Raw genomic sequence first — 24991 nt, 5'->3', positions numbered from 1 at the left:
TCTCTCTCCATCTCTCTCTCTCTCTCTCTCTCCATCTCTCTCTCTCTCTCTCTCTCTCTCTCTCCATCTCTCTCTCTCTCTCTCTCTCTCCATCTCTCTCTCTCTCTCTCTCTCTCTCCATCTCTCTCTCTCTCTCTCTCCATCTCTCCATCTCTCTCTCTCTCCATCTCTCCATCTCTCTCTCTCTCTCTCTCCATCTCTCTCTCTCTTTTCCATAGGAAATCCGCAACATTCTATTCCAAATAAGTCTGGCGCCGATTGATGGATCTTTGCGAAATTTTCCAAACTTTTGGCCAGCTCCGCTCCTACCCTGAAAGTTTCGCGGTGATTCGTCAAGCGGGGGCCGAGGAAAAAAGGGATGTTCCAAAACGCGTTTTCCCCATGCAATTTCCCATAGGACCTGTCGCAGCTACAGCCCGAACTGCTGAACGGAATTTCACCAAATTTGGCAAAGAGGTAGTCCTCAGTTCAGACTTGTGCCTTTTGCTTAAATGGTGTAAATCCGTTCAGTAGTTCCTGAGAAAATTAGAGTTAAAAGTTAGTGATGTCTATGGCCGAGGAGGATCCGCGGACCCTCCCCCGCACCCAGCTCGCACCCTGCCGTGCACGAGCTGAATGCTAATTGGCTTTCAACACTCCAGAACAGGAAGTGTTGGCAGCCATCTTGTGCCTCGGTAGAACCGAGGCACAAAAGCCCCCAAAAAAAACATCGCGGAAAGGGGGCAGGGTAGAAACACCCTGACCCCCCCCTAGGCCTGCTCAGGGAGTCCCACAAGGACCCTCAAGGCCAAAAAAATTAAAAAAAAATTTTTTTAAATCGCGGGAAGCGCATCCTGCTGAGGAAACAAAAAAAACGAAGCGCAGGCTGCTGCACTTCGTTTACAATTAGCCCCCGGGGGGGCCAAGTCCCGGGGGCAATTTTTCATAGTTATGGGGGGATGGGGGGCCCATATGTGACGTCATCAGCAGTGCATTGCGGGTGCGCGAGTTATAGTTAGCTGAACTAACTATAACGGGGGAATTTCTAGGGTTTTGTACGAGGGAAATGTCCCGCTAACTACAACGCCCCTGAGACCTATGGTTTTTTCAGTGAATGAATATATATATATATATATATATATATATATATATATATACACACACACACACACACATACATCTCTTGCATTGCTGTTCCTTGTCATGGTAAAGGAATTGGAAGGTATGGCGGACACAGTTGGGTTTCAGGACGATATTCTAGTTATATATATATATATATATATATATATATATATATATATATATATATATATATATATATATATATATATATTTCTGAAAGGACATACTCACATGCACTATATATTCTAGCTGACATGGCCAAGTTTTATTTGTGTTACATTAAAATAATTATTTCCAAATTAGGAATAAAAACATTGTATAACATTCTATTAGAAATAAAGAAATGTGTTTGTCTCACAATACTCTCTTTTGAACAGACTTCTATTCTAATTGTCTTTCATTTGAATATGGAGTGCCGGGGTATACTTTTTGAAGATATTTGGCACATGGGCCTCGGTCCGACGTGCACTCACACCTAAGGTAGTAGGGTGTGGTATTAACCTTTGTGGCACCATTACTCATACTGATGCTTTATACTTAAATGATATGTACTATATGCCCACTAAATTAGTCAAACGAGGTGTGACTCTTCTTTCCACTACTACCCTTTCTTGTTGTATTAGGACACAATAGAAGCCTGGTTTAGGAGTGGTGTTACCTCTCCTATGCAGGAAGCCACACTGATGTAAACCCAAAAGGTGAGTTCCAAAGGAGAAGCTGCCTTTGGAATGCAAATGGGAAACACTTGGGTGAGGAGCTGCTCTATTGTTTTGACAGACAGGCTGGCCCCTTGGGATAGAGAGGGGAAAACAGTTGTCAAATGTGTTTTTAACGGGCATGTAGCCCCCATTGTAGCCACACCCCCGAGTTGGGCAATGTAGCTCTACACGCCAAAGGTGGGGTTCTGTCATCTTGAGAGTTGGCAGACTAGAGACTTCTGGAATAGCTAGATGCCACACTTCACATAAAGTTATCAGGGAGAAGGGGTACTGGTAGTCTATTAACTAGTGACCACAGCGACTTTCTGGGTAAAAAGGGGTCACCCGGATCTTAGATCTCGCTTTACTGGAGGAGACGACTGAAGGATTGCCCTGCTGACCCTGCAACTGGCAAAGAGGTTGCATCACATGTGGTCATGAATCACAGAGGGCCAGAAGCCAAGCCTATTTTGCTGTCCGCACCCCTCCTGCCACCACAGCCTACGCCCCTTTAGTACTTCCTCTATTCAGCACAGCCATCCCTTTGGCGGGGTGGGGGTCCAGGATCAGGCACCAACTGCCCTAATGGTCTCCGAAAACCTCTAAGTGGGTACTTGTGATTGTGCATGATGGGGTACACCCCATATGTGAAAACCCCGCCTCCCTTGCCAGAAAGGTCTGACCAGGGGCCATCTCTCCTTGCTCCACCAGGAAGTACAAGCTGTTCTGAAAGTGCCAACACCAGAAGTAGGTTGTAGTTATTCCTGCTACTTTCTAGTGCCCAATAAGGATGGAGGCCTCTGTTCTATCCTAGATCTGCACACACTACTTTCTGAATAAAGAGAAGTTGAAACTGCCCACTTTGGTTTAGGTTCTGTCTGTGCAGGACCCAGAAGACTGGATGGTGGCACTGGACCTGCGGGACACTTCCACATTCCCATCCTACCAGCCCACAGATGTTACCTGCAGTTTATGGTGGGACATGAGCATTTGCAGTTCGAGCTACTCCCTTTTCAGCCTTACCCTCCGGTGTTCACAAAAGTGATGGCGGTGGTTGAAGCTGATCTGCAGAGGTTGGGGTTCCAGTCTTTCCATAACTTGATAACTGGCTACTGAAAGTCTACTATTCCCAGGCAGGCATTGTCCACCTTCATCTATAAGACACTGCCTGCATTTGCTGAGGGCCACTATCAACATGCCAAAGTCGCACCCGATTCCCTCTGTTCCACTTTTTCATCAGAACCATTTTGGACACAGTGGTGAGTAGAGGATATTCAGTCTAGGAATCTGACATTTCAGCCTCTATCCTGGATTTCGGAGATGACTGAGGCTGCTGATTGTCCTGACCCCCGGCATCCTGCTGGTGAAGCATGCCTGATGGGTAACGTGGGGTTTGCAGCAGATAATTAGGATCCAGTGGGCACATCCTAGAAATCTCTCCTACCTGGTCCAGATATCGGAGGGGACTTTACAAGATCTGCAGTAGTGGCTGACCATCCATGATTGGGCCCAGTCTATCCATGATGGACAGAGCACTGAAACTTAAGACACTCGCCCCAGTCACAGATCTGGGTTGAATCATCATCTTTCTTTAGCTCACTGCGCCACCTGCTCTCACTCCGCTATATGCAAATGAGTCTTGGCCCTTTGCCCATGGGAACAGTCCAGGCCAAACTGCCAAGTCCGGTCTTTTCGGAACCGTAAAAAAGCATCCTGGGACTAGTTTCTCGGGAACACCCCTCATCAGCCAGCCTAGCTTGCATCCACTGGCAAAGTGAGCAAGGGACCCACGTCTGGGCATACCCTGCCAACTTAGGGCGAACAAAGCAAACGAGGAGATGGACAGAACGCTGAAACTGGGTTAGGGTGGCCACCTGGGGAAGGTGAGTTCAGAGTAATGTGGTCTTTGGCGGGGGTGATTCATATTGAAAACCTTCCTCCCAACCATCAAAGGACAGTTGGTTCAGGAGTTTCTGGACTCCTTTCATCTCAAGTGGAATTCAGGACTTCTATTCGCCTTTCTGCCAATACTACTCCTGGCCGGAGTACTCAAGAGGATGCGGACCGACCGGGCCCAAGTCTTTCTTGTGGCTCTGCATTGGGCATGAAGAGTTTTGTATCCCAACCTTCTGAGCATAAGTATCAGTCCTCCAGTCTAGTCACCCCTTTCAGGAGGATTTCTTGTTGCAGCAACATGGCATGGTCCTGGACCTGCACCTTCCCACTTTCCACCTTCATACATGGAGACTGAGTGACGAACGTTGAGGGTTTCGATCTTCCTCCCAAGGTCTCTGATCCAATTTTGGCAGGCAGGCTTCCCTCCACTAAAACTGTATATGCCTGCCATTAGGGTAAGTTTTGCCTTGGTGTTTCTCACTCAAGGTGGACCCCCTTTCTGCATAGTTGTCAGGTGTTGATGTTGAGCTTTACCCTTAGGGTTAAATACTACCTGTTGCCTATTTTGGCTTTCCGGCAACTGCCGGATCAACCTACCCTTTTCTAGCCACCTGTTGACTCATTTTCTCAAGGGCTTGCAACACTTGCTTCTTACTATTCCTTTAGTGATGCCCCAGTAGGACCTTAATCTGCTCCTTGTGTTCCGCTTCGAGCCTCTACACAGCTCTTCTCTGCTGCTCTTGACTATCAAAACATTCTTTCTTTTGGCCATTACATTGACCAAGAGGGTCAGCAAGCTTCAAGCCCTCAGTTCATCCTTCATACACCAGCTTTTTCCCTCACAAATCGGTTCTTTGGACTTGTGCTGCTTTCCTGCTGAAAGTTGTCAACATTTCATGTGAGTCAGGGCATCACTCTACCTACTTTTCACTCCACCTCATCCTTCTGGCCACCTTCTATTCAATCAAAAATCTCTACAGCCCAAAATAGCCCCACAACTCTTTTCAAAGTAGTTAAGGAGCTTTCTTATTCAAGCACTCATCTCCATCACCTGCACTGTCCCAGTTACAATGTGAAGAGCTGGCACACTTTTTTTTTGTCAAAAAGCTGATAAACACACAACGCGTTTTTGCAGTTCTTTAGATAGAGATTTCCCAGTCGATTAACAGTACTCCCAGTATCAGCTTAAGGTGGCCTCTTCCTACTGAGGAATTAATCACCTCAGACTATGTACAAGCTTGTCAGAAATTTTACTCTGGCCATGTGGAACTCCAAACAAGCTTAGCATGCTGAACCCAGACTTCATTCTTCTTTTAGTAAGACGCCTCAATTCATCTTTACATGAGTGCCCACTCCACCAGGGCAAAGGCTGCTACTACCGCATTGGCATGTAGGATATCTGTCCTTGATATCTGCCGAGCTGCTACATTTGTGTCACTACACTTGTTCACAAAGTACTACTGCTTGAACAGTCAGGTTCATTGAGACAGGCATTTGACCAGTTTGATCCTCCAGGATTTTCTGGTTTACACCAGTTGGCAGACCCACCTTTGGGAAGGTATTTCTTAGGTATCTAGTCTAAGGTGAGAAATCTGATGTTAGAAGTCTAAGTTATTTACCTTCAATGACGCCCTTTCTGATGGGCTCTAACTGCAGATTCCTCGCTCATTCTCCCTGCGAACTGGGCCCTTCATCCGAATGATCCGGTTTGATACTGCACACTCTGTCAAATATTGTTTGTGGATCTGCATTTTTGGTGCAGAAATAGTTATGAAAGGAACTGATGTCAGCACACCTGGTTGGCACTTATGTGGGTTCTCGAACGTCACTTCCGACCAGGAGTATGCGGACCCGATCAGTGTCCCCTACTGATGCTCAGAGGTACTGCTTAAGATTTTCTGGATCCAGTCTGCTGCCTTGGGAATATTCTAACATTAGCGTTAGTCTCTACCAGAAAAGGCTTTGCTGAAGGTAAGTAACTTCTTCAGTAATTGGTGACATTTAATGATTGTACTAAGCAGTGCTTGTAAAAGTTTAAAATTTAAGTTGCAAAGGTCACTTAATGTTTTCTTTAATGAAGTTTCATACCGAGTGGTGATACCCAAATCTGGAGTTGTAGAGATGAATACCAACTTGGTTCTTTGCTGCTCAGTTTAACTTCTTGCTACTCAACAGTTTAAAACATCCAGTGATTTGTTAAAATACTCTTCCTGACGTTAATCCCCCATACATTTACACCCCTTTTAAAGGGTTAAAAAAAAATTTAATGTTGTAAACCCTTCCAACCAGCATTGTTGCATCGCAATCACGTGTCCTAAAGACTGATAATTTTTGATAAAAAGGTTCTGCACTTTTGTATGCTGTAACCCCCCCCCCCCCCCCCCAAAAAAAAAATACCTGGTGATTAGGGTACAGCATCTGCTGTACTTATCTGGAGATTGCTCTTTTCACAATTTACATAAAAACAAATAACTAAGGGCATAGTAGTTCTCTCTCAGGGGATCTCCATTGATGGTTATTAGCACAGAATAATCCCGCCCAAATGCGGGTATCCCGGAGCACTTTTTCAGTATGTATTTTCTTAAGTGTAGATGTTTTCCTTTCTCCAGGAAGACCTGTTGAAACACTTAAGATGAGAACCTTGTTCAGCCTGTAAGGAAGGTTATAATGGTTAATTCCTTCAGACTGCATTTAAAATAGAGTAATGAATACCCATGTATATTGAAGGCTAAATATTGTGGTAGAATGCATAAATCTTTCACAAACCCTTTAAATAACAAAAAAAGATAAAGGAAAAAGACAGTGTAGCCCCCTAGGCAGCCATTGTCAGTGTAAAAACGGCATCTGCACCTTTTACGGGCCTAGAGACCACCACATCCCATCATTCCCAGTAGGTGGCAGTTTCATTTTTTACGGCACCTGCTCACAGGATCTTGGAGCACGGAGCTTGGCTTTTTTGGCTTTTTCTCTTTAAAAATCTCTCAAAGAATTTTGTGATATCCATTTCACTCGACTGATTTAATCTAACCGTTTGATTTTCTGCCTTTCTCTGACAGACGTTTTTTGTCTTTAGTCAAATAAAATGGCGTCTTTGACAAGTTTCCTGATTGTGGAAGAAAGAAGGCCAAGTCGGACCCTAATGATGTCTGCATCATTTACTTTGCTGAGACATTTTCCTGACAAATGTCTACACTGCAGAAAGGTTTCCAGGCATACCCTGCAGGAAGGGGGAGAAGACTCCCCTCCATGGCATCAGAGGAGCGACCAAAGCAGCAGGTGCAGTCAGATGGGATCTTCAGAGAGCGAGGGCAAAGTCAGTCCTCTACCAGCTGTCTTCCACCTTTCTCTGAGAACTCCAGGCATAGGAGATCCAAAAGAGAAGTGAAGCCTAAAAACAATGTTACCGGTAATCGTCGAGTGTTTGTCGAGGAAAAAGTACCATACCAACTTGTCCACAGCCGAGGGCAGGGTTGACTTCGAGCCGTGGTAAGTTGACGTCTAAGGTGACTACAATGTCTAGGAGCATAAGGAGTTAAACAGTGTATCGACGTCAAGACATAGAGAAAGGTCGCCATCGAGGAATGTGCTGATGTCAAAGCCACCTAGGCTTGCAGAGAAGGCTACAAAACCAAGGCAGAGACTTGTAACACCATCCCTGGGCTCTGAATACTCCAGGGTGTATTCTCAGTCATCTACTTTAGTGCTGCAAGACTCTCCTCCGCCGCAATCTACTCCTCCACCAACAGCCTCCTCCCCCTCCAGCGCCTCTTCCACCACCTGTGCACATACTTCTTCCAACACCACGTCCTGTGGAAGCTCCTCCTTCTAGGCGACGATCACGGTCCAGAACTCACCAGCATTTGCACCACTCAAGACCTCGCCACAGGTCCTGGCGTTCATCTCTGCCGTTCTCTAGATACTGACATTGTCACTATGCTTCTAGGTCCAGGCCTTGAACAAAGTCAAGACATCATTCGACCTACTATTCCACCTCTTCCAACACGGCAGATACTCCACAACTGATTCTTCTCCACCACGGGTCTCTCCAGTGCATAACACTTTAGGAGGTGCGGGTGAGAGGCGCTTCAAAAATCAACATCCCGATGCACCGTGCACATCAGTTTTTTAGATGTTGCACCACAGATCAGTGTCCAGGCATCTTCTACTATTGGTTCTTGGCCTGTTAGAATTAGCAACAGACTGGTTTCTTACACTGTCAGCCAAATGTGCTCCATCGAGGATGCAAAAGAATTATACCTCCAGAGCAGGACCCACTGTTTATCCGCGCGATCCTCCTATGGATTCTGTGGTCATCCTTGCGGCAAGGTAACACCATTCCACCACTCTCCTCTTCTGTTCCACCAGACAAGAGGAGTAAAGTTGGATTCAATTGGACGCAAGTTTTGTGTTACAGCTGCTACAATCATTAAGGCAGCAAGTGCATTGACTCTCCTGGGTAGGTACAACAGTGTCTTGTGGGAGTCTTTGTAAATATTTGCCGATGACCTACCCAAAGGTAAGAGGGACTACTTTCTTGAAGTGGTCAATGAGAGGTTGATCTCCAACCAGGTCATCAGTGCTGCAGCTGATTTATCATTACTAGCAGCCCATGAATACTGCCACGGGGTGGCCTTGCGAAGGCGTTCATGGATCCGCCTCTCTGCTCTTAAACATGAATCGCAGGAACGAATTATCAACCTTCAATTCTCAGGGTCTATTCTTTTTGCCAGTCATACGGAAGAATAAATGACCCGGTGAATTCTGAGATGGGGACTATGAGTGCAGTGGGCTTCTAAAAACAGAGCCGCAAAGGCCCTGCAAACACTCACAACAAAGTTTTACCCACAGATTGTTCACACCCCTCACCGGTACAAAGGTTGTCAGCAAACCCAACCACAAAGACCTTACCAACAGCAATGTTGTCAGCCCAGAGGAAGAGTCACTCAGCCTGATTGGGGGGGTGCCTAGGGCAGGCTCTAAGCAATGAATCTACTTCCCCCTCTTCCGTTATCGTTCAGATTAACTCTCGATTTGAAACTGGCGAGCAAGAGGATTTGACGAGAAATTCTGAATGTTGGCACTGCATCAGGTCTGTCCCCAGTTACACTAGTGAGACTGGCTCTGTTCAATAGACCTCCAAGATGCGTACTTTCATATACCAATAGCTAAGAAGTATCGCAAATTCTTGAGGTTCGTCGTGAGTCACGATCATTACCAGCACACAGTACTTCCATTTGACCTCAAATCAACCCCCAGAATTTTCTTGTAGTGTGCAGCAGTATTGGCTGCACACCTCTGGAAGCTCAGTGTTAGTCTACCCATATCTAGATGACTGACTCACCAAGGCGTCAACACCGCACAAAGCCCAACTACATTACCAGTTGACCAACCATCTTCTCCAACGAATAGGTCTGCATATCAATCATGCCAAATCAAACTCTGCTCAAGTCCAAAGACTGCATTACTTGAGGTGCCTCCCTCGGCGCTATTCAAGCAAGGTTGTTCTTCGAACGAGAGACTTATCAATCCGCCTGAAAAGTCACTCCTTCTTGAAAGTTTCTCACCCCATAAGTGTGAACAGTGTCCTTTTCTCTGCCGCTTTGTGTATCTGTCTAACTCCGAACGCCCGTCTCCACATTTGTCCTCTCCAGGAATGTCTTGAGGATCAGTGGGACCAGCTTCCAGGCAATGGAGAAGACTAGATTGCACTCTCCCCCATTTTGAAGCAGTCTCTGAAATGGTGATGTGGTCTGACAAATCTGCCTCCAGGGATACCATTTCATCAGGATGTCCCTTTCCAGGCCATAGTAGCAGATGCTTAATTACTAGGATTGTGAGCACACATGGATCACCTCTAAATCCAGGGAACATGGTCTCAGAGAGATTACCTATCCATTTCCTCGAGTCATGAGCAGTTTATCTAGCGTTGAAGGCCTGTCTGATGTCCAAGACACAATCCCTGCTTGTTCAGACCGACAACATCACAACTATGTTCTAGCTCTGCAAGCAGGGAGGAACAAGGTCCAGGCCTTTACCTCATGAGGCCCAGACCATTTGGAAGTGGCTGATATCCAGAGACTTGCGGATCACTGACTCATCTCCCAGATGCTCAAAGTGTTCAGGCAGACTCCCCAAGCAGAGTCCTTCAAGAAAACCACGAATGGGTTCTTTAAGACGACGTGCAAAGCATCTACAGAATGTAGGGCTCTCCGCACATACTTATTCGCCACTGCAGAAAACAAAAATTGCCCAGGCTTTGCTTCAAGGTTCTTCCAGCCAGAGACACTCTGGGAATGCTCTATGCCTTTCCTCCGATCCAGCCTGTTTTCATCAAACTGTCTTAATTGAGAGCCCGAATAGTCTTGATTGCTCCAGAGTGGCCACGTCAATGGTGGTTCATGGCCCTTCTTTGCTGGTAGGAGCGTCCGGATCTTCTCATTAATTCGGAGGCCAGATTGTTCACCCCTATCTCTCCTCCTTGAGTTTAGCAGCATGGCTCCTGAACTTGTTCAGTATGGGCATCTGAACTTTCCACAGGGATTCATGAACATTCTCAGAGGCTGAACAAATGTCAACACATTCGGTCTATTCTCTCTTTTTGTATTCTAACAAGAACGTGGATCCAACAACCTGCCAAGGTGACATTCTTCCATACTCACTTCATTTGGCCAAACCTGACTTACAATTCTCTTCCATAAAAGTTCATTCAGCTGCTCCTACTATTCTCAAATCGTCCTTGCAACACCTCTTGGAAAACTGCTTTCCTCATAGCGATCACATCCGCAGGTAGGGTTAGCGAAATCCAGGCGTTGTGTTCTCACGAACCATACAGTTTTTCATTACAGTAAGGTAGTGATGAGGACTCGCCCAAAATTCCTACCTAAAGTCTTTTTGGATTCCCTAGTCAATCAGACTATCTCCTTGCCTACTTTCTGTCAGCACCATTCCACACCTGCTGAAAGGACTCTCCAGACGTTAGGCAAGTCTTAAAGTTTTATCTGGACAAAAAAGATATCCAAAAGTTGGGCAAATTGTTTATGAACTATGGGCCAGTTGGTACAGGGCTAGCCGCGTCCTAGCATTCCATATGGATAGTATAATGCGATCTTTTATGTTATCAGAAGAAAAATAAGGTTTTGTCCGGTAGGCCTAAAGCACTCTCCACTAGACTGGGAACGGCTACTGTGGCTTTAATGAGAAATGTCCCTATTGCTGCAATCTGTAAAGCAGCTACGTGGAGCTCTGTTAGCCTGTTTAGCAGACATTGTTTGGGCTCAGATGCTAGAAAAGATGCTCAAGTATGGCAGGCTTACCTGAAAAATGTATTATCTTGATTTAGTTGATTGGTCGTTCCTCTGTCTTTTCCACCGATCTTGTTGGGGATGGGCTTGCTATTCTATTCAGTGCTCATGACTATCAATGGCGATCCACTGATAGAGAAGGAAAGGTTTCTTACCTGTAATCAGAGTTCACTCAGGAGAATCTCCATTGAAGCCATACGCAAATCCTCCTGCCTCCCTAGTGGAGATGAGGCGATTATTAGACCTCTGTGATACTGCCACATCTCGTCAAAAAGAACTGAAACTGCCTCCTGCATGGAATGATGGGATACTGATGGTCTCTGGGCCCTTAAAGGTGCAGACGCTGTTTTACATTCACATAATGAGTCTTAAGGCTACACTGCCCCATTTTCCTTAATATTTCTCGTTTAAATAAAGGGTATTTGGCCTTAAATGTACATATACATGGGTATTCATTACCAATGCAGTGTGAAGAAATTGACCATTATAGCCTTCCTTATAGGCTGTACAAAGTTCTGGTCTTCAGTGTTTCTACAGGCCTTCCTGAAGGAAGGGTAACTTCTACACTTAAGAAAATATATATTGAAAAAGTGCTCCAGCATCCCCTCATGTGGCCATGGCTATTCAGTTCTTATGACTTTAGTGAAGATTCCCCTGAGAGAACTGGGTTTACAGGTAAAACCTTTCCATCAATGAGCGCGGTGTTGGAATGCAACATTGTATGCGTGTGAAGAGGCAGACCTCTTGGCATGGTTTAATCTGTTGCTATTTCTATTGAAGACATATTCCAATATTTTCAGGGCTTTTTCAGAGAGGTGGGTTTGTGGAAAGGCACCTGGTATGTTTGGGGGGAAAAGCAGATACTTTTTAGAGCAGTAAATTTCAAATAAACACTGTACATCTGTCAGTAAGTTAGCAGGTGGCATCTCTAACCATTTTCTCACATATTCCTAGAGGTGATTTACTTGTGAATAAGTACACAATTATCATCCTGATTTAATTGGGGATTTGTACTTTTCTGAGATGGCACACATGTAATTCAGTGGGAGCAACAGGAATCTAACACACTGACACATCCATGTGCATGATATGAGAATCACTTTGAGCACTATGCCAGAACTTAAATGCCACGTGGACTCTTAATGCAACAAACCCTTGTTTGCTCCTGTAGGTCCAGTTGCTGGTCACCAGCCAAGATGTCGACAATTACAAACAGATCAAGCAGGATCTGGACCAGTTGAGGTCAATCGTGGAAAAGTCTGAGTTGTGGGTGTACAAGGGGCAGGGCCCTGACGAGACTCTAGATGGTGCTCCGAGTAGCAATGAGCAGAAGGTCAAGAAGGTAAATGAACAGCCATTTCATTATTTGACTATTTTGTATAGCCTTTAAATAAAAAAGTGTCAGATCCATGGCACTAAAGTCCCCCCCACCCCTTTAAGGAGACTGGTAAGGACAAATTACTAGTTAATTCTGTCACACTGCACTTTTAAGAGTCTTTTTTTTTTTTTTTTTTTTTTTTAAACAAGACCTTTATTGCAAACTCACACAATACACAGCTGACAGCCTACAACCCTTCGGGCCGGCCGCGGAGGATGTACTTTGCAGTTCGTTATTAAGCACACAGCCCAGTGCCGTCAACCCGTGGGTACGGCGGCGTTAGAACGGTGTGAGTGTACCACAGTGTCAAGGAGGATATTGCAGGACAAGAGTCTTTTTTTTATTCATACATTAACCATGCATGCAAATGTGAAGTTTAACATGCCTTCGACTTTGGTTTTGGTCTTAAGCTTATGGTTACCTGCTCACACCCTTTTTCAGCCCTAAGCCGTTGTTAAAGATGCAGTGTGGGAGTTGTTCTAACTCTAAAGTAGAAAATTGTATTTACACACCTGAAAATGATTTGTTAAAGGAAAGCCCAGGATTGGGGTGGTTGCCTCCCACTGCCATGGAGGCCTATTTATGTTTCAAAAGGAGTCTCTTGTTACCCACATCACTATTTTCTTGACTTTGTTGAATATCTACTATTTTTTTTTTAAAACCTTTAGCTTTGAACAATGTACAGCATCAAAACAGCTACAATCACGATATATCAAAATAGTTCTACAATGGTCAAGTTTGTTTATATCAGCAGTAATTCCAGTCTCACTGCGGATTAATTTAATGGTTGGGATTGCTGGTCTTTTCCTTCGGCTCAGTCTTCCGGCCTGCTAACCCATTGTCCCGTAGACCTCTCCCAGTGTGCATCAGTCGGCGTGTCCCTAACACACTCCTCTTCCCCCATGTTTGTCATTCTCATATTGAGCCCTTAGCATCCTCCCTGGGACTAGTGGTGGCAGAGTGGAAACAAATGAGCCCACTTATTACACCTGCTGCCTCACTTTCTAAATGTTGTATTGAGATTAAAGTTTTTTTGTTTGTTTGCAGGAGAGCTCCAACAAGCCTAAAAAAGCAGAAAGTACCAGCAGCTACAACTACCGCGTGGTGAGGGAGGTAAGATGGCTGACTGTTGTGTGTAGTAATTACTGTAGCTTCCTGAAGTATTCACAGCTGATCAGGGTGCAGATTCTTAAATATTTTCGGTGTTCAAAAGCTGACATCTGCATGTCCGCCCATTAAACCCATCCCTTTGATTTCTTAATGTCCACTTTACAGCAAAATATTTCGTTGCAGAAATGTCATTTTTAAATCATTTGAAATGGCAATGTCCGGTGAGGGCAAAGGATAAAGCAAGTCACTCGCCTTTCTGCATTGCACTATCTCAGCAGAAAGATATTTAGGTGAAATTAAAGTTATCTCCTGAAAAACTCAATGAAGTTTCTATCAATCCCTTGGAATATGGTATGAACACAAAATAGTCGCCAATCCTAGCACATGCTTCCACCGTCAGTGAAGGTCTTTGGTCTATTTCTAGTGAAACATTGAAGTAGTGGATATTGGTTTCTGCTAAATAAGGTGTTCATCTTTTTATTTTTCTCCTCTAAGATAATAGGACTCTCAGATGCTGTAGGGGGTCTGTGGATCACATCCTTGTTTGGTGTAGCCATTAAAAAGCTCAATTTGTTAGTGGTTGGAGGTTCAGGTCAGCTTCACCAGTTCAATATTCATTCTCTCTACCCTAATGCAGACTGAGGTTGTCACCGGATTGTTTGCAGCAGTTTATGCGAAGCCCAGTAAAGGATCTATTTTCCCTTTGGACAATGGAAGGGAATTGGAGACTGGGTGGCAGCTGGGGCAACATTAGGTGCTCTATTTAGGGAGGGTGAGCTTCTCTCCTTTGAGGAATTTTGCGCGGACTTTGACCTACCACAGGGTAATTTTCTGCTTTATGGCGCAGCCACCGCCGCATTCCAGCGGCAATAGAGAACAGGGTTGTTCGAGCGTTGGGCCCATAACACTTGCCAGTATATTGCCTGTCCTATGGCACTGTCCAGGCTGTCGCATGCCTCTGTGGGTCAATGTGCAATGACACACTACAACCCCTAGAGTCGTTGAGGTCTCTGTGGGAAATATTTCTGGGTGTCCTGATCAGTGAAAAGGCATGGGGTAGGGCTACAAGGGAAGTGATCCCTAAGGTTTCCCGCAATGCCAGATTTAAATTAACTTTTACATTTTACTCACAGCCTATCTTATATCAATAAATACTTTCACACTGTATGCAGCTTGCCCGCAGTGCGGGAAGTGGTTGCTGAAATCCTTCATATGCTCTGGTCCTGCCCCTCATTGATTAGTTATTGGTAGGTGATAGTGACCCTGTCGGACGTCCCAGAGAAACAGATCCCCTACTCACTGCCCACTAAGCTGGTTCCCTCATACCACCATAAACAAGGTTACTAGTAAATTTTAAGACCTGGCTTTTCTGTTTGCCAAACGGGCGCTCACACAACATTGGAAGACCCTTAGAGGACCCAGAGTGGCTGCCTGGAAGAGGGAGTTAAGAGGTGGGAGACATATGAGGGAGGGGTACTCCTGAGAGAAGTTAGGAGGATTATAGGCAAGATAGATGTGGCCTGAGTTAGGAGGCCCTAGTGTAAGGGTTAAAGGACCCGGATCCTGCTGAGCTGACGGATGAAGGCTTGCCGGCTGCGGCCAACTCCTAATAGGATCGACACCTTTAGCGACCATCCTGAGGGGAAATCATGTACTACATCCCTAGCAGCTGGATAGAGAAGGAACTGATTAGTGACATTTCTGAGTTGTCACCTCAACAAGGGGCTCCTGAGCATGAGATTTCACTAAATCTCCTAATATGATTGTAATTGCAACTCATTAGGGGGGGGGGGGGGGGTTTACAGTTAGCAAGCACATTTGAGGGATGAAGTGCGTTATGCAAGATGACTGGTGCTAACGCTCTATTATGCTATGTCTTGATCCAGTACCAGACAACAGATGTTTATTTAGTGTCACAATGAGAAATACAATAAAAATCTGTTTATAATTAAAGGATCTCTTTTCCCTTAATACGAACACCAATTTATCAAAGCACAATAAGTTCAGCTTGTTGTACAGCGAAGAACAGAACACAGGTGGCCTGTAACCTGGACCTTTGACACAATATGCACTCTCCTTGTCCATGTTCAGTTTGTAACAGTGGACTGTGACAGCACTTCATGGACTACAATTCTTTGGGGTAACACGCTGGTAGGACTAGCAGAGTGCGGCCAATCGGATTTTTGTTTACATTCAGGCTCCCTTGAGCCGGTGGGGCTGAAGAGCCCATGGCTACGCACCTGCGCGCCTTGAGCGGTACTTTACCTGAGAATATTTTTTGGCAGCCTACGCAGCAACCCTACACACATACCTACTCCCTGCTGACGAGAGGCAACTACCTCGAAACACGTGTCCAGGGATGGCTAACGCGACACTTATTTTCATTTTAAACTTTTGGCATAGGCGTACCCGCCGACGCTACTTCATGGACTACAATTCTTTGGGGTAACACGCTGGTAGGACTAGCAGAGTGCGGCCAATCGGATCCATGTAGAGCATTTCTCTACTCCAGAATGGACTTAATCAATTTGAAACAAACTTCTGTGCATCTGAATGCCACTTCCGGTATGGTGTTTAAAAAAAAAAAAAAGTGTTGGCATTATAATAACTGGTATACAAAAGGTAATGTTTTATAAATGTCTGGGCCATGAAGGACATCATAGGAAAAGCTCAACTATAAGGCATTAGTGTGCAGTATCAGTGTACTTACTGGCCATCCACTCAAAAATACCTGATTATGACCCGGCTGCAATGTCCAAAATGTATGTCTGATCGAACTTCATACGATTCCCGAACTAAAGACTGCATGTGTACCTCTGATTCCTGATTCTGGACTGGCACATGAAACTGAACAAATCTCCAAATGCCTGGAATCACTTTTTAAACCAATGTGATGCCACAAAACGGCAAACAAATGTAGTAAATTATAATTTTGAAATGCTGTGGAAAAATAATCTGCAATAGGGCAGAGTAGCCTGAATGAGAACTTAAATATTTTTTTATTGCTAATGAAAGCAATGGTGGTTTGTCCTGGTGTTAACTACCTTTATTTCCCCACATCTTGATTTTGCTCTGTCACTTTATCCTAAGTTTATTTCACCTCAACTGTTATACCGAAATGACCTTCTTTGTCACATTTATATTTTACTACATTCACTTTGGCACTTCTCCTTGTCCTTTAGCTTCACTGAACTATCCTTATTTTCTTTATTTTAGCTTTATGACGTCATTGGTTTTAATTAATGGTAACCCTCGTCATAACCAGAAATTTTATTCAATGTTATTATTTGAATTCCTAAAAATTTTACCTCATTCATATACTTACACAAGCCTTAATTAAATGTTTCAAAATTAATGAACGCTTAGAATCCCATACGCCAAACGCTCGGCAATTTAGTAGTTAAATTTCATACTTGTACTACTTCAAAATTAAAAGTAAAAATATTTTAACCCAGTTAAGCATAACCTTGCACTGTATTAAATGCGTGTTTTAGTAATTTATTTTTAATAAATTTGAATACTATCCATGGCTCTGAACGTTTTTGAATTATATTAATTTAAATGTAGCAAAAATAATTGGTAATATTTGCACGCTACCCATAAGCCTTTATTAATTTTAAATCGATTACTTATCAACTATTTACATTAACCTGATCTTAAGAAAAGGTTTGTTAACAAATATTGCATTAGGTTTTATTTTTACAACCTTAAAACTGGTTTAGTACCTTTCTTGAGGCTTGGGCATAGAGGGTTGAACTAAATGCAGACAAAATAAAGGTGTGTACTCCAAGTGATGGGGCAATAAGGGTCTGGTGAAGTAAAGGGGGCAAAGTAAATGTTGGATTCCAGAAGAATGATAAATATATAATATGAAATGATTCGACCAGGAAATTGTAATTTAGTAAATAATTTAAAGTGCAAATATGGCAACTGGAATTGAACATTTAGACCAAATGTCAGTAGTTAAGTTTAGAATGACAATGTCTATTCATGATGGCTGGGTGTGAAATTACAGCTTGTGTTGGCTGAAGCTCACTGCAGTTCGCTTTTGCTGGAGCTACTCTCTGGAATTCTAAAGCCCTACTCAGAATAGCATACCCACTTGTGATACCCACAACACTACAAAATTACAAATGACCCCTCCTTGTGTATTCATCTGGCTCAATATTTTGTTTTAGACCCCCGTCAATGTGTTGAAATCTTTTGGTGACTGACATCTGATGGCTCGTCCTTGCATGCATTGTTTTTTCTAGTTATTTCACTACTGAAATAAGTATAACAGAATTACTCACATGTAGGTGTGGCATTCTGATATGGGTTTGTGGAGGTGGGTGACCTGCTGCCAATAGAACTACTTATAATCAATGAGGAATGAAGCACTTAGGTCAACAATCCAGAGTCAAGTACATTTTATTGTTAACCCTCTACCACACTTTCACAGTGTGCAGTATGTATTTTTCTCCGCTCGTGTGGTAAGGTGGATAGTGTCAACGGGTCGTAATCATTTGAGGGTTCGGGTCTTCAAGTGATTAACCAACCTCCACCACGAGGGAGACTGGGTGGTCATAGTTGTGAAAAGTGATTAAAATATCTCCTTTTCTGTGAAGGGTGTTTATTAATCAGGAGAGGGATATGATTAAAAGAAACGGTGGATTAGTTAGTGGTACTACTAATAGAACTACAACAGATGAAGTGGGTGCAGAAACGATGGTGAAGCAGAGCGATGCAGGCAAATGGCCAGTCTTGGAGAGCAATATGGATACACTTAATAGGCAGCTGTGTAAAATGAGTAGGAGAATGGGAACATTTTTGAATGAGCCCAAAGGATGATTTTGCTGCTCTACGTTTTTATCGTTAATTTTACTGCTCAGCTGGGCAAGGGTCAAAGGTGGGGGTGCAAAGAATGAGAAATGAGGATAGTTATATGAGACTTCCTGCCAGGAAAGAGCAGTTGCCAAGCTTCTTTTAAGTATGTTTGCTTAAGAAAGGACTAACAAACATTTCCACAAAGACTTGACACCTAACCTACATTTGTCATGTTACTATATTGGTTATATCTGTCATCCTTTTCAAATATCGATTTTTAACGCCCCATATCTGATGGTTCATTATCCCCCTAGTCTGTGTGCTCTGAGCTCCTGATTGACAACTTAATGAATTGTTGACCCTCCACTCATGCCTCGTTACTGTACCACCCAGCCCAAACCTCCACTGTCAACCCTTGTTTCCATAACTATACTGATTGCACCCCTATGCTAGCTATACCTTCTGGGTACAACAACTAGGCACATTTCCCACACCTTAGGGCTCCCCAGGTGAAAGACAGATTTTTTTCAGATTCTTCAGATCCTGTACCTATCCTCTGCTCTAGTATGGCGTGGCTTAATTTTACGATCCCAGAATTATAGTCTAATATCCTTTCACTCTGTGTAATCTTCCCGAGATATGACTGACTGTTGGTCTCTACTTGCAGATTCTGATCCGCCTGAGCAGGCTGTGTGTTCAGGAGGGTGCATCAGTGCGAAAGAGCCGGAAGCAACAGCAGCGGCTGCTACGAAACATGGGTGCTCACTCTGTGGTGCTGGAACTGCTGCAGATTCCTTATGAGAAGGTCAGTTTTGTGTTATGTAGATCTGCACAACAAGGGCTGAAGGCTTTTACATTCTGTGCCACTCCTTAGACTATCTACCAGTGTTCTCTATAGAACTGCACAATAGTTGATTTTGAAGTCTGCATGTGCTTTATAAAATGTTAGCAATTTTTCCAGATCTTACCAACCCTTTGGTCTTGAACCAAGAATCGAAGAATCAATTATGCACTAAGCCAATCTCAATTATCCCTAATGTTCAGTGTTCCAGTATGAAGTATGTAGAATGACCTTAGCTCTTCTAAGCGTAGGTATGTTTGAGTAAATCCACCTCAGTCATCCCTTCATCGCAACTGAAAGCCATTATCTTTAGGGTGTTTTCTTGGTGTGATTTACTAGTGGAGGTAGTGTCAGTAATCTTATTTATTTTCTCAAGGAATCTATTACACAGCTGCATATACATTTCCTAACCAATTGCAGCCAAGGCTTTATTGCTGCTCCACAAATCTTCTCTCCAACTCCAGACCTAGCTACAAATGCGATATCCAGTCTGTCCAAGTTTTTTCTTTCAGTCCCATACTCACTCTAAAAAGAACCATTGAGCCCATGGACATCCTTTCATTCTAGGGAAAGATATTTTCGCACAGTATTCTGCAAGATTTTCTCTTTAAAATGCCAACCTATGACAAATACTCAATTTGGCCAAAACCTTCAGGAGCCCCAGCCATTAGAGCTCAACACCTTTTTTTGCTGTTGTCTTTAGCAAATTCATATTTTGAAATTTGGCAGAGAAACGAAAGGGAATGTAACCTCTTTGAATGAATGTAAACAAGAGCTTTATTATGTTTAAGCTATGACCAGATGCTAGTACTTTCATGTAACTGTGCCACCCAAAATTTATTTTGGAGGCAAGGCGTTGCGTGTTACGACTGTCCTGTACCTTTCCCTCTGTCCATTACAATGTTTGGCTTGGAGATGGTTCTTTTCGGTACTGCATGAACCATTCTCTGCAGTGTGCTCTGCTGCGCTTGAGTGAGATTTGCACTGTATACATACTAATGCGTACATAAGTGCATATATATTTAGCACTATGCAATGTATGCATTCATGCACACTTTGGGCCTCACGGTCTGGAATATTATAGTCTAGTGTTAAATTTCTGCTTAACTGAGACGGTTACCTCATATGACCTGCGTTAGTATTCACTAACTAAAAATACTTTTATGAATCCTGTAAATATTTACCTGCAGACTGAGGGGGATAGTAAATCATGGACCTATCCTGAATACTGTTGGCTGAGAAATGTAATTTGCAGCGTGTAGACTCCTTTGATGCATAATCTGTCTAACATATATTTGATATGCCCTTTTTAGGCCGAGGACACCCGGATGCAGGAGATAATGAAGCTTGCCCATGAGTTCCTTCAGAATTTCTGTGCTGGCAACCAACAAAATCAAGCTCTGCTCCACAAGCACATCAATCTGTTCTTGAATCCTGGGGTAAGTGACTGGCCTGTGACAGGAGGTGGGGATTCACCTGTGGGCTGTCTTGCTGCCATGAATGTTTGATTTCCTTACATGATCAATTGTTAGCAGTGCTACCTGTGGATGTATTTGTGTATATTTTTTTCTTTTTTCAAAATAGGTCTGGTTTTAAGATTGAGAAGGAAGGACCTGGAATTATACCCCAATTTCTGTCCTGAATTGAGTACTGCACTTTGTCTAATTTAGTTGTTGCAAAGGTTGTATGATTGAATGCCTAGACCTTAAGATCTCTTTTTATTTATTTATAGTTCTTTCGTCTTCCTTGAAATTAAGCCTGATTGTGAGACAGAAGAATATACACTTTACAAAATACTTTCTGGAGAAGAAAAATGTGAAATTTCCAGAAAGTGTTGCCTAGTTATGGGGGCTGCCCAATTGTGTATGCACTTTCCTTCTAGAAACAAATACATTACAAAAAGGCTAGTTTCTTGAAGTTTGTGCGCCACAGTCTGTACTTAGGTTTTCTGCTGTGGGAGGTATAAAAGGATCCACAGTGGCACCAGATAAGTCAAGACTGGGACATGCAGGAGTGAGGTCAAATACCCACTGTGATTATGAGGCTTAACACGTAAAGATGGGCAGATATGCAGACTTCACATACTCCATAAGTGTATATTGTATTCCATAAGCCGAAGGGGTGGCTGAATGAGGATAGTTCTACAGCTGTGCTCTTCATGTTTGCTAACATAGTTCCTCTTGAACCTGGATATTTTCAGGGCAGTCCTTGACTTTGAGGGTGGATATCTGTTTAGATCTGTAACATATAATATCTTCTAATTTTGGGTGGCAGCAATAACTTGAATGGTCTTTCAAGATCTTTCCTATTCTGGCTCCTCAGATAGGTAGTCCCTCCAAGGACTTAATTGTAGGATGTAAAAATTCTTGGAAACCAAACTCCAGTTTGTTTTCTGAACAGGCCCAACTTTACATCTTTGTATTCCCAGACAATTACTGGCTATCCTGCCCCAAGAGTCTTGCACTTTGCTCACTCTATCCTTGTTTTTCTCTGATCCCATGCAATGCACCTTCCCAGTTTCCAACTGAAATGGTCAGTTGAATACTTCTGGTGCTGGATCATAATCCAGGAAATGTGGTCATACATGTATTGTGGTTTGTCTAAAAACAGCACTGATGGCTCCTTCAAAACAGTTTAAAAGCATAGTTAAGCGATTGTGTTCTCAGAGTCCATGAAACAATAGAATTATTATATTTAAGGTAATCTTTCAAGGACTTCATTTAATAAACAATGGGTACATTCTAGCTATTTCTAAAAGTATAGCCGATCTCTCCAGAACATACCCATTTAAACAAAATATACCTCTTTGTGATGCGAATAGTTCCTTGCTTCGCTACATACACAGTGAGAACAGTGGCAGGGTATAAAATGCTGCACCAATCACTTGTGTTCTTGTAGAATATCTAATACATATTAGTTATTTCAACCAGTAGTGGTCCAACAAATGCCCACCTCCCGAAACCAGCCACCAATTTGGTTTCAAATATAAAACAGATATACAGAAAGAAGGGAGAGGCAATGCTATAATGACCAAAGAGTTAATCTTTCATTCATCAGACGATGACCGAATAAATGATTTCTGTAGCCGGAAATGTTCTTCTTTTTTTTATTTCAGTTTTGTATGTATAGCAACAAAACAGCCAACGCGTTTCACCCTTTCAGGCTTCTTCAGGGCAACTATAATGTTTCACAGAGTCTTCGGCTCAGAGTTTCCCGATACTCATTCTATACACTTTCCAATTTTAGGATATACACTTTTACAATATAGTATCAGTTACTGTAGGTACATATTCTGGTCCACGTTCCTCTTTCCAATTCAGCGGGTCCTACTACCACCAATAAGTGATTGCGCTCAATCGCCCAATCTATTCAGCGTGGAGACTCCTCTTCCATACACAGGTCCGGCGTACTGAGTTCCTTGCTTCTATGATAAATTACTTCATCAATAAATACTTCCAAACACGAGTGCAGAGCAATGATAAAGAATCTGCTATAGAGTTTTGTTATAACTTTTTATTAAGATCAAGGTTTATACAACAGATGGCATACAATCTAGTGCTCTTGGATATCACATTCGGTTTTAGCCAATTGACAATGTCAAGGCTTCATATAGGTTACACACATTAGTGTTAAACTGCACTATTGTTAAGTAACTGATAAAGTGAGTCTTGGTGGCTGTGGGGGATCACAGAGGCCACCTCTGTAGTCATTCCACTTCCCCCAAATCTTTGTCCATTTGGCGGGGCACCCCCTTGATTCATATACTGTTCTTTCTGACACCATACACCTGTCCATGTCTTTCCCCCAGTCCTGTGATGTTGGTGGTGTCTGTTCCCTCCAATTTCTTGCTATATTTCTTTTCGCTATCATTAGGCCTAACGTTACCCATAGTCTGTGTTGTTCAGGTCTGTGGGGCCCCAAATGTTTGAGACTCAATTTGATGTTGCAGTCAATGTTCTACCCCACGGGTAGTTCCATACTTTGTTTACCGCTGCCCAGTATCTCTGGATAATTACGCACTCTCAAAGAACATGGATAAAAGTACCTTCTTGCTACAGCTCCTAAAACAAGGTTCAGCACTGAGACCCATCTTGACCAGCACAGATTCCGCTAGATATATTCTGTGTAGTATTTTCAATTGCACTAGCCTGACCTTGACACATATTGCAATGTCCCTAGGAGAGGCCAAAGCCTCAAGCCACTCCTAGTCATCTAGCCCAGCCACGTCGTAGTACCATTTTGCTTGAATCCGCATTAAGGGGTCGGCCATGTTAATTAATTTCTTATAGATCCGTGATATCGCTTTTTCTGGGAGGTTTCCATCCAAGACCCTGTCTTCCAACGGGGAAGAATCTGGCGGTGTCTTGCCCTTTTGTATCACCGCACTCAAAGCATGCCTGATCTGTAAATATCTATACTATTCTGAGTTGACCAAATCATATTCCAGCTGCAATTGGGAAAAGGGAATCACTCCCCCCTCCTTTCCATAGGTCGCCCACCCTGGAAATGCCTATCTGGTCCGAATGGTCAAATCCAAGGGTTCGCCTCAAGTTTCCGAGTAGATCCGAATCCCAGAGTGGGATGGCAAGCGTAATCTTTCCCTCCCATCCCAGACTCTTCGTGGCTATTTGCCACACCTGGACTGTGTACTTTGTAGGCCCCGATAGCTTAGCTGGGTTGGTGTACAATGCCCCAGTAAAACCTCCTGCCGGGAGAAGCCATCTATCCATTAGGAAACCAGGATCTTCCTGTGGCCGATATATACCCTGATTTATACCCAAATTGTCGCCCAGAAGTATTTTTTGATGTCTGGCAAGGCTATCCCTCCATCATATCATCCCAGCGTTAACGTTTGGGTTGCGATTCTGGATGTTCCCCCTCCCATAGAAGGTCCTGTAGAGCACGGTCAATGGCTCTGAAGTAGTTCCATCCCACTGGGTGTGGTGTGTTCTGTAAGACGTAGAGAAACCGAGGCAGGGACATAATTTTAAAGAGGGCTGCCCGCCCCAGTAATGACAGATGGAGCGCCTTCCAGTGGGAGATGTCACTCTTAAGTTTCTGAAGCGGAGGCTGCAGGTTGTTCTCATAAAAAAGAGCCGGGTCCCTAGAGACTCTGATTCCTAAATATTTCAAATCTAGCACCGCTTCTGTAATAGTAAATCCCTTTGGTAGTGCCGGCCTATTCCCATGAAGCACATAAATGACAGATTTGGACAAATTAATTCTATAGCCAGCTAAGTCGCCCAACACTATAAAGATGTGCCATATTCTATTCAAGGAAGCTTCTGGGGAAGCCAAGTATAAAAGGATATAATTGGCATACGAGATTTGGTCGTCCCATCCCTCTGTCCATCGCAACCTGACAACCAGGTCCCTCCGTTTCCACATTGCCAATGGTTCAAATGTTAGGGTGAAAAGCAACGGGGAGAGGGGACAGCCCTGCCTGGTACATCTGAGTATGAAAGGAGGGGATTTCCTGTTATTAACTACTATCTGGGCTAGAGGTTTTGTATACAAAAGGCGAACCCGCCCCACAAACTCCGTGCCAAATCCAAGCTTTCTTAACACTGAGAACAAATTGGGCAATTTGATTGTGTCGAATACCATGGTTGTGTCAAAGGACACCACCACAGCATCTTCTTGAATCGTCTCTGCTCGGTCTATCACTCCTTGAAGCCTTTGCAAATTAAGAGGTATTTCTGGCTGGCATAAAGCCTTATTGATCAGGGTGCGCTAATAGTTTAATCACACCCAGTAGGCGATTGGCGAGCTGTTTAGCCAAAACTTTAGCTTCCGCATTCAGCAACGATATCGGTCTGTACGATGGACACTTCTTTTTGGGTTTCCCTTCCTTATGAAT

The 24991-nt window shown here is 43.6% G+C and overlaps 1 protein-coding gene across 5 annotated transcripts in view; it reads left to right on the top strand.

Annotated features, from left to right (window-relative positions):
• The window catches only part of ITPR1 (inositol 1,4,5-trisphosphate receptor type 1), a 1957366-nt gene that overhangs the window by 998924 nt on the left and 933451 nt on the right, over positions 1-24991 (top strand). For all 5 annotated transcript variants that reach the window (XM_085624511.1, XM_085624509.1, XM_085624508.1 and 2 more), the window contains 4 exons: positions 12168-12338; positions 13422-13487; positions 18958-19095; positions 20445-20570. In XM_085624511.1, the coding sequence (XP_085480637.1) occupies positions 12168-12338; positions 13422-13487; positions 18958-19095; positions 20445-20570 (501 nt within the window). The remainder of the gene's footprint in view (positions 1-12167; positions 12339-13421; positions 13488-18957; positions 19096-20444; positions 20571-24991) is intronic.

The sequence above is a fragment of the Triturus cristatus genome, chromosome 9, assembly GCF_964204655.1.
Source record: "Triturus cristatus chromosome 9, aTriCri1.1, whole genome shotgun sequence".
Classification (NCBI taxonomy): Eukaryota; Metazoa; Chordata; class Amphibia; order Caudata; family Salamandridae; genus Triturus; species Triturus cristatus.
The sequence above is the reverse complement of the archived record's forward strand: the minus strand, read 5'-3'. Positions and strand labels throughout refer to the sequence as shown.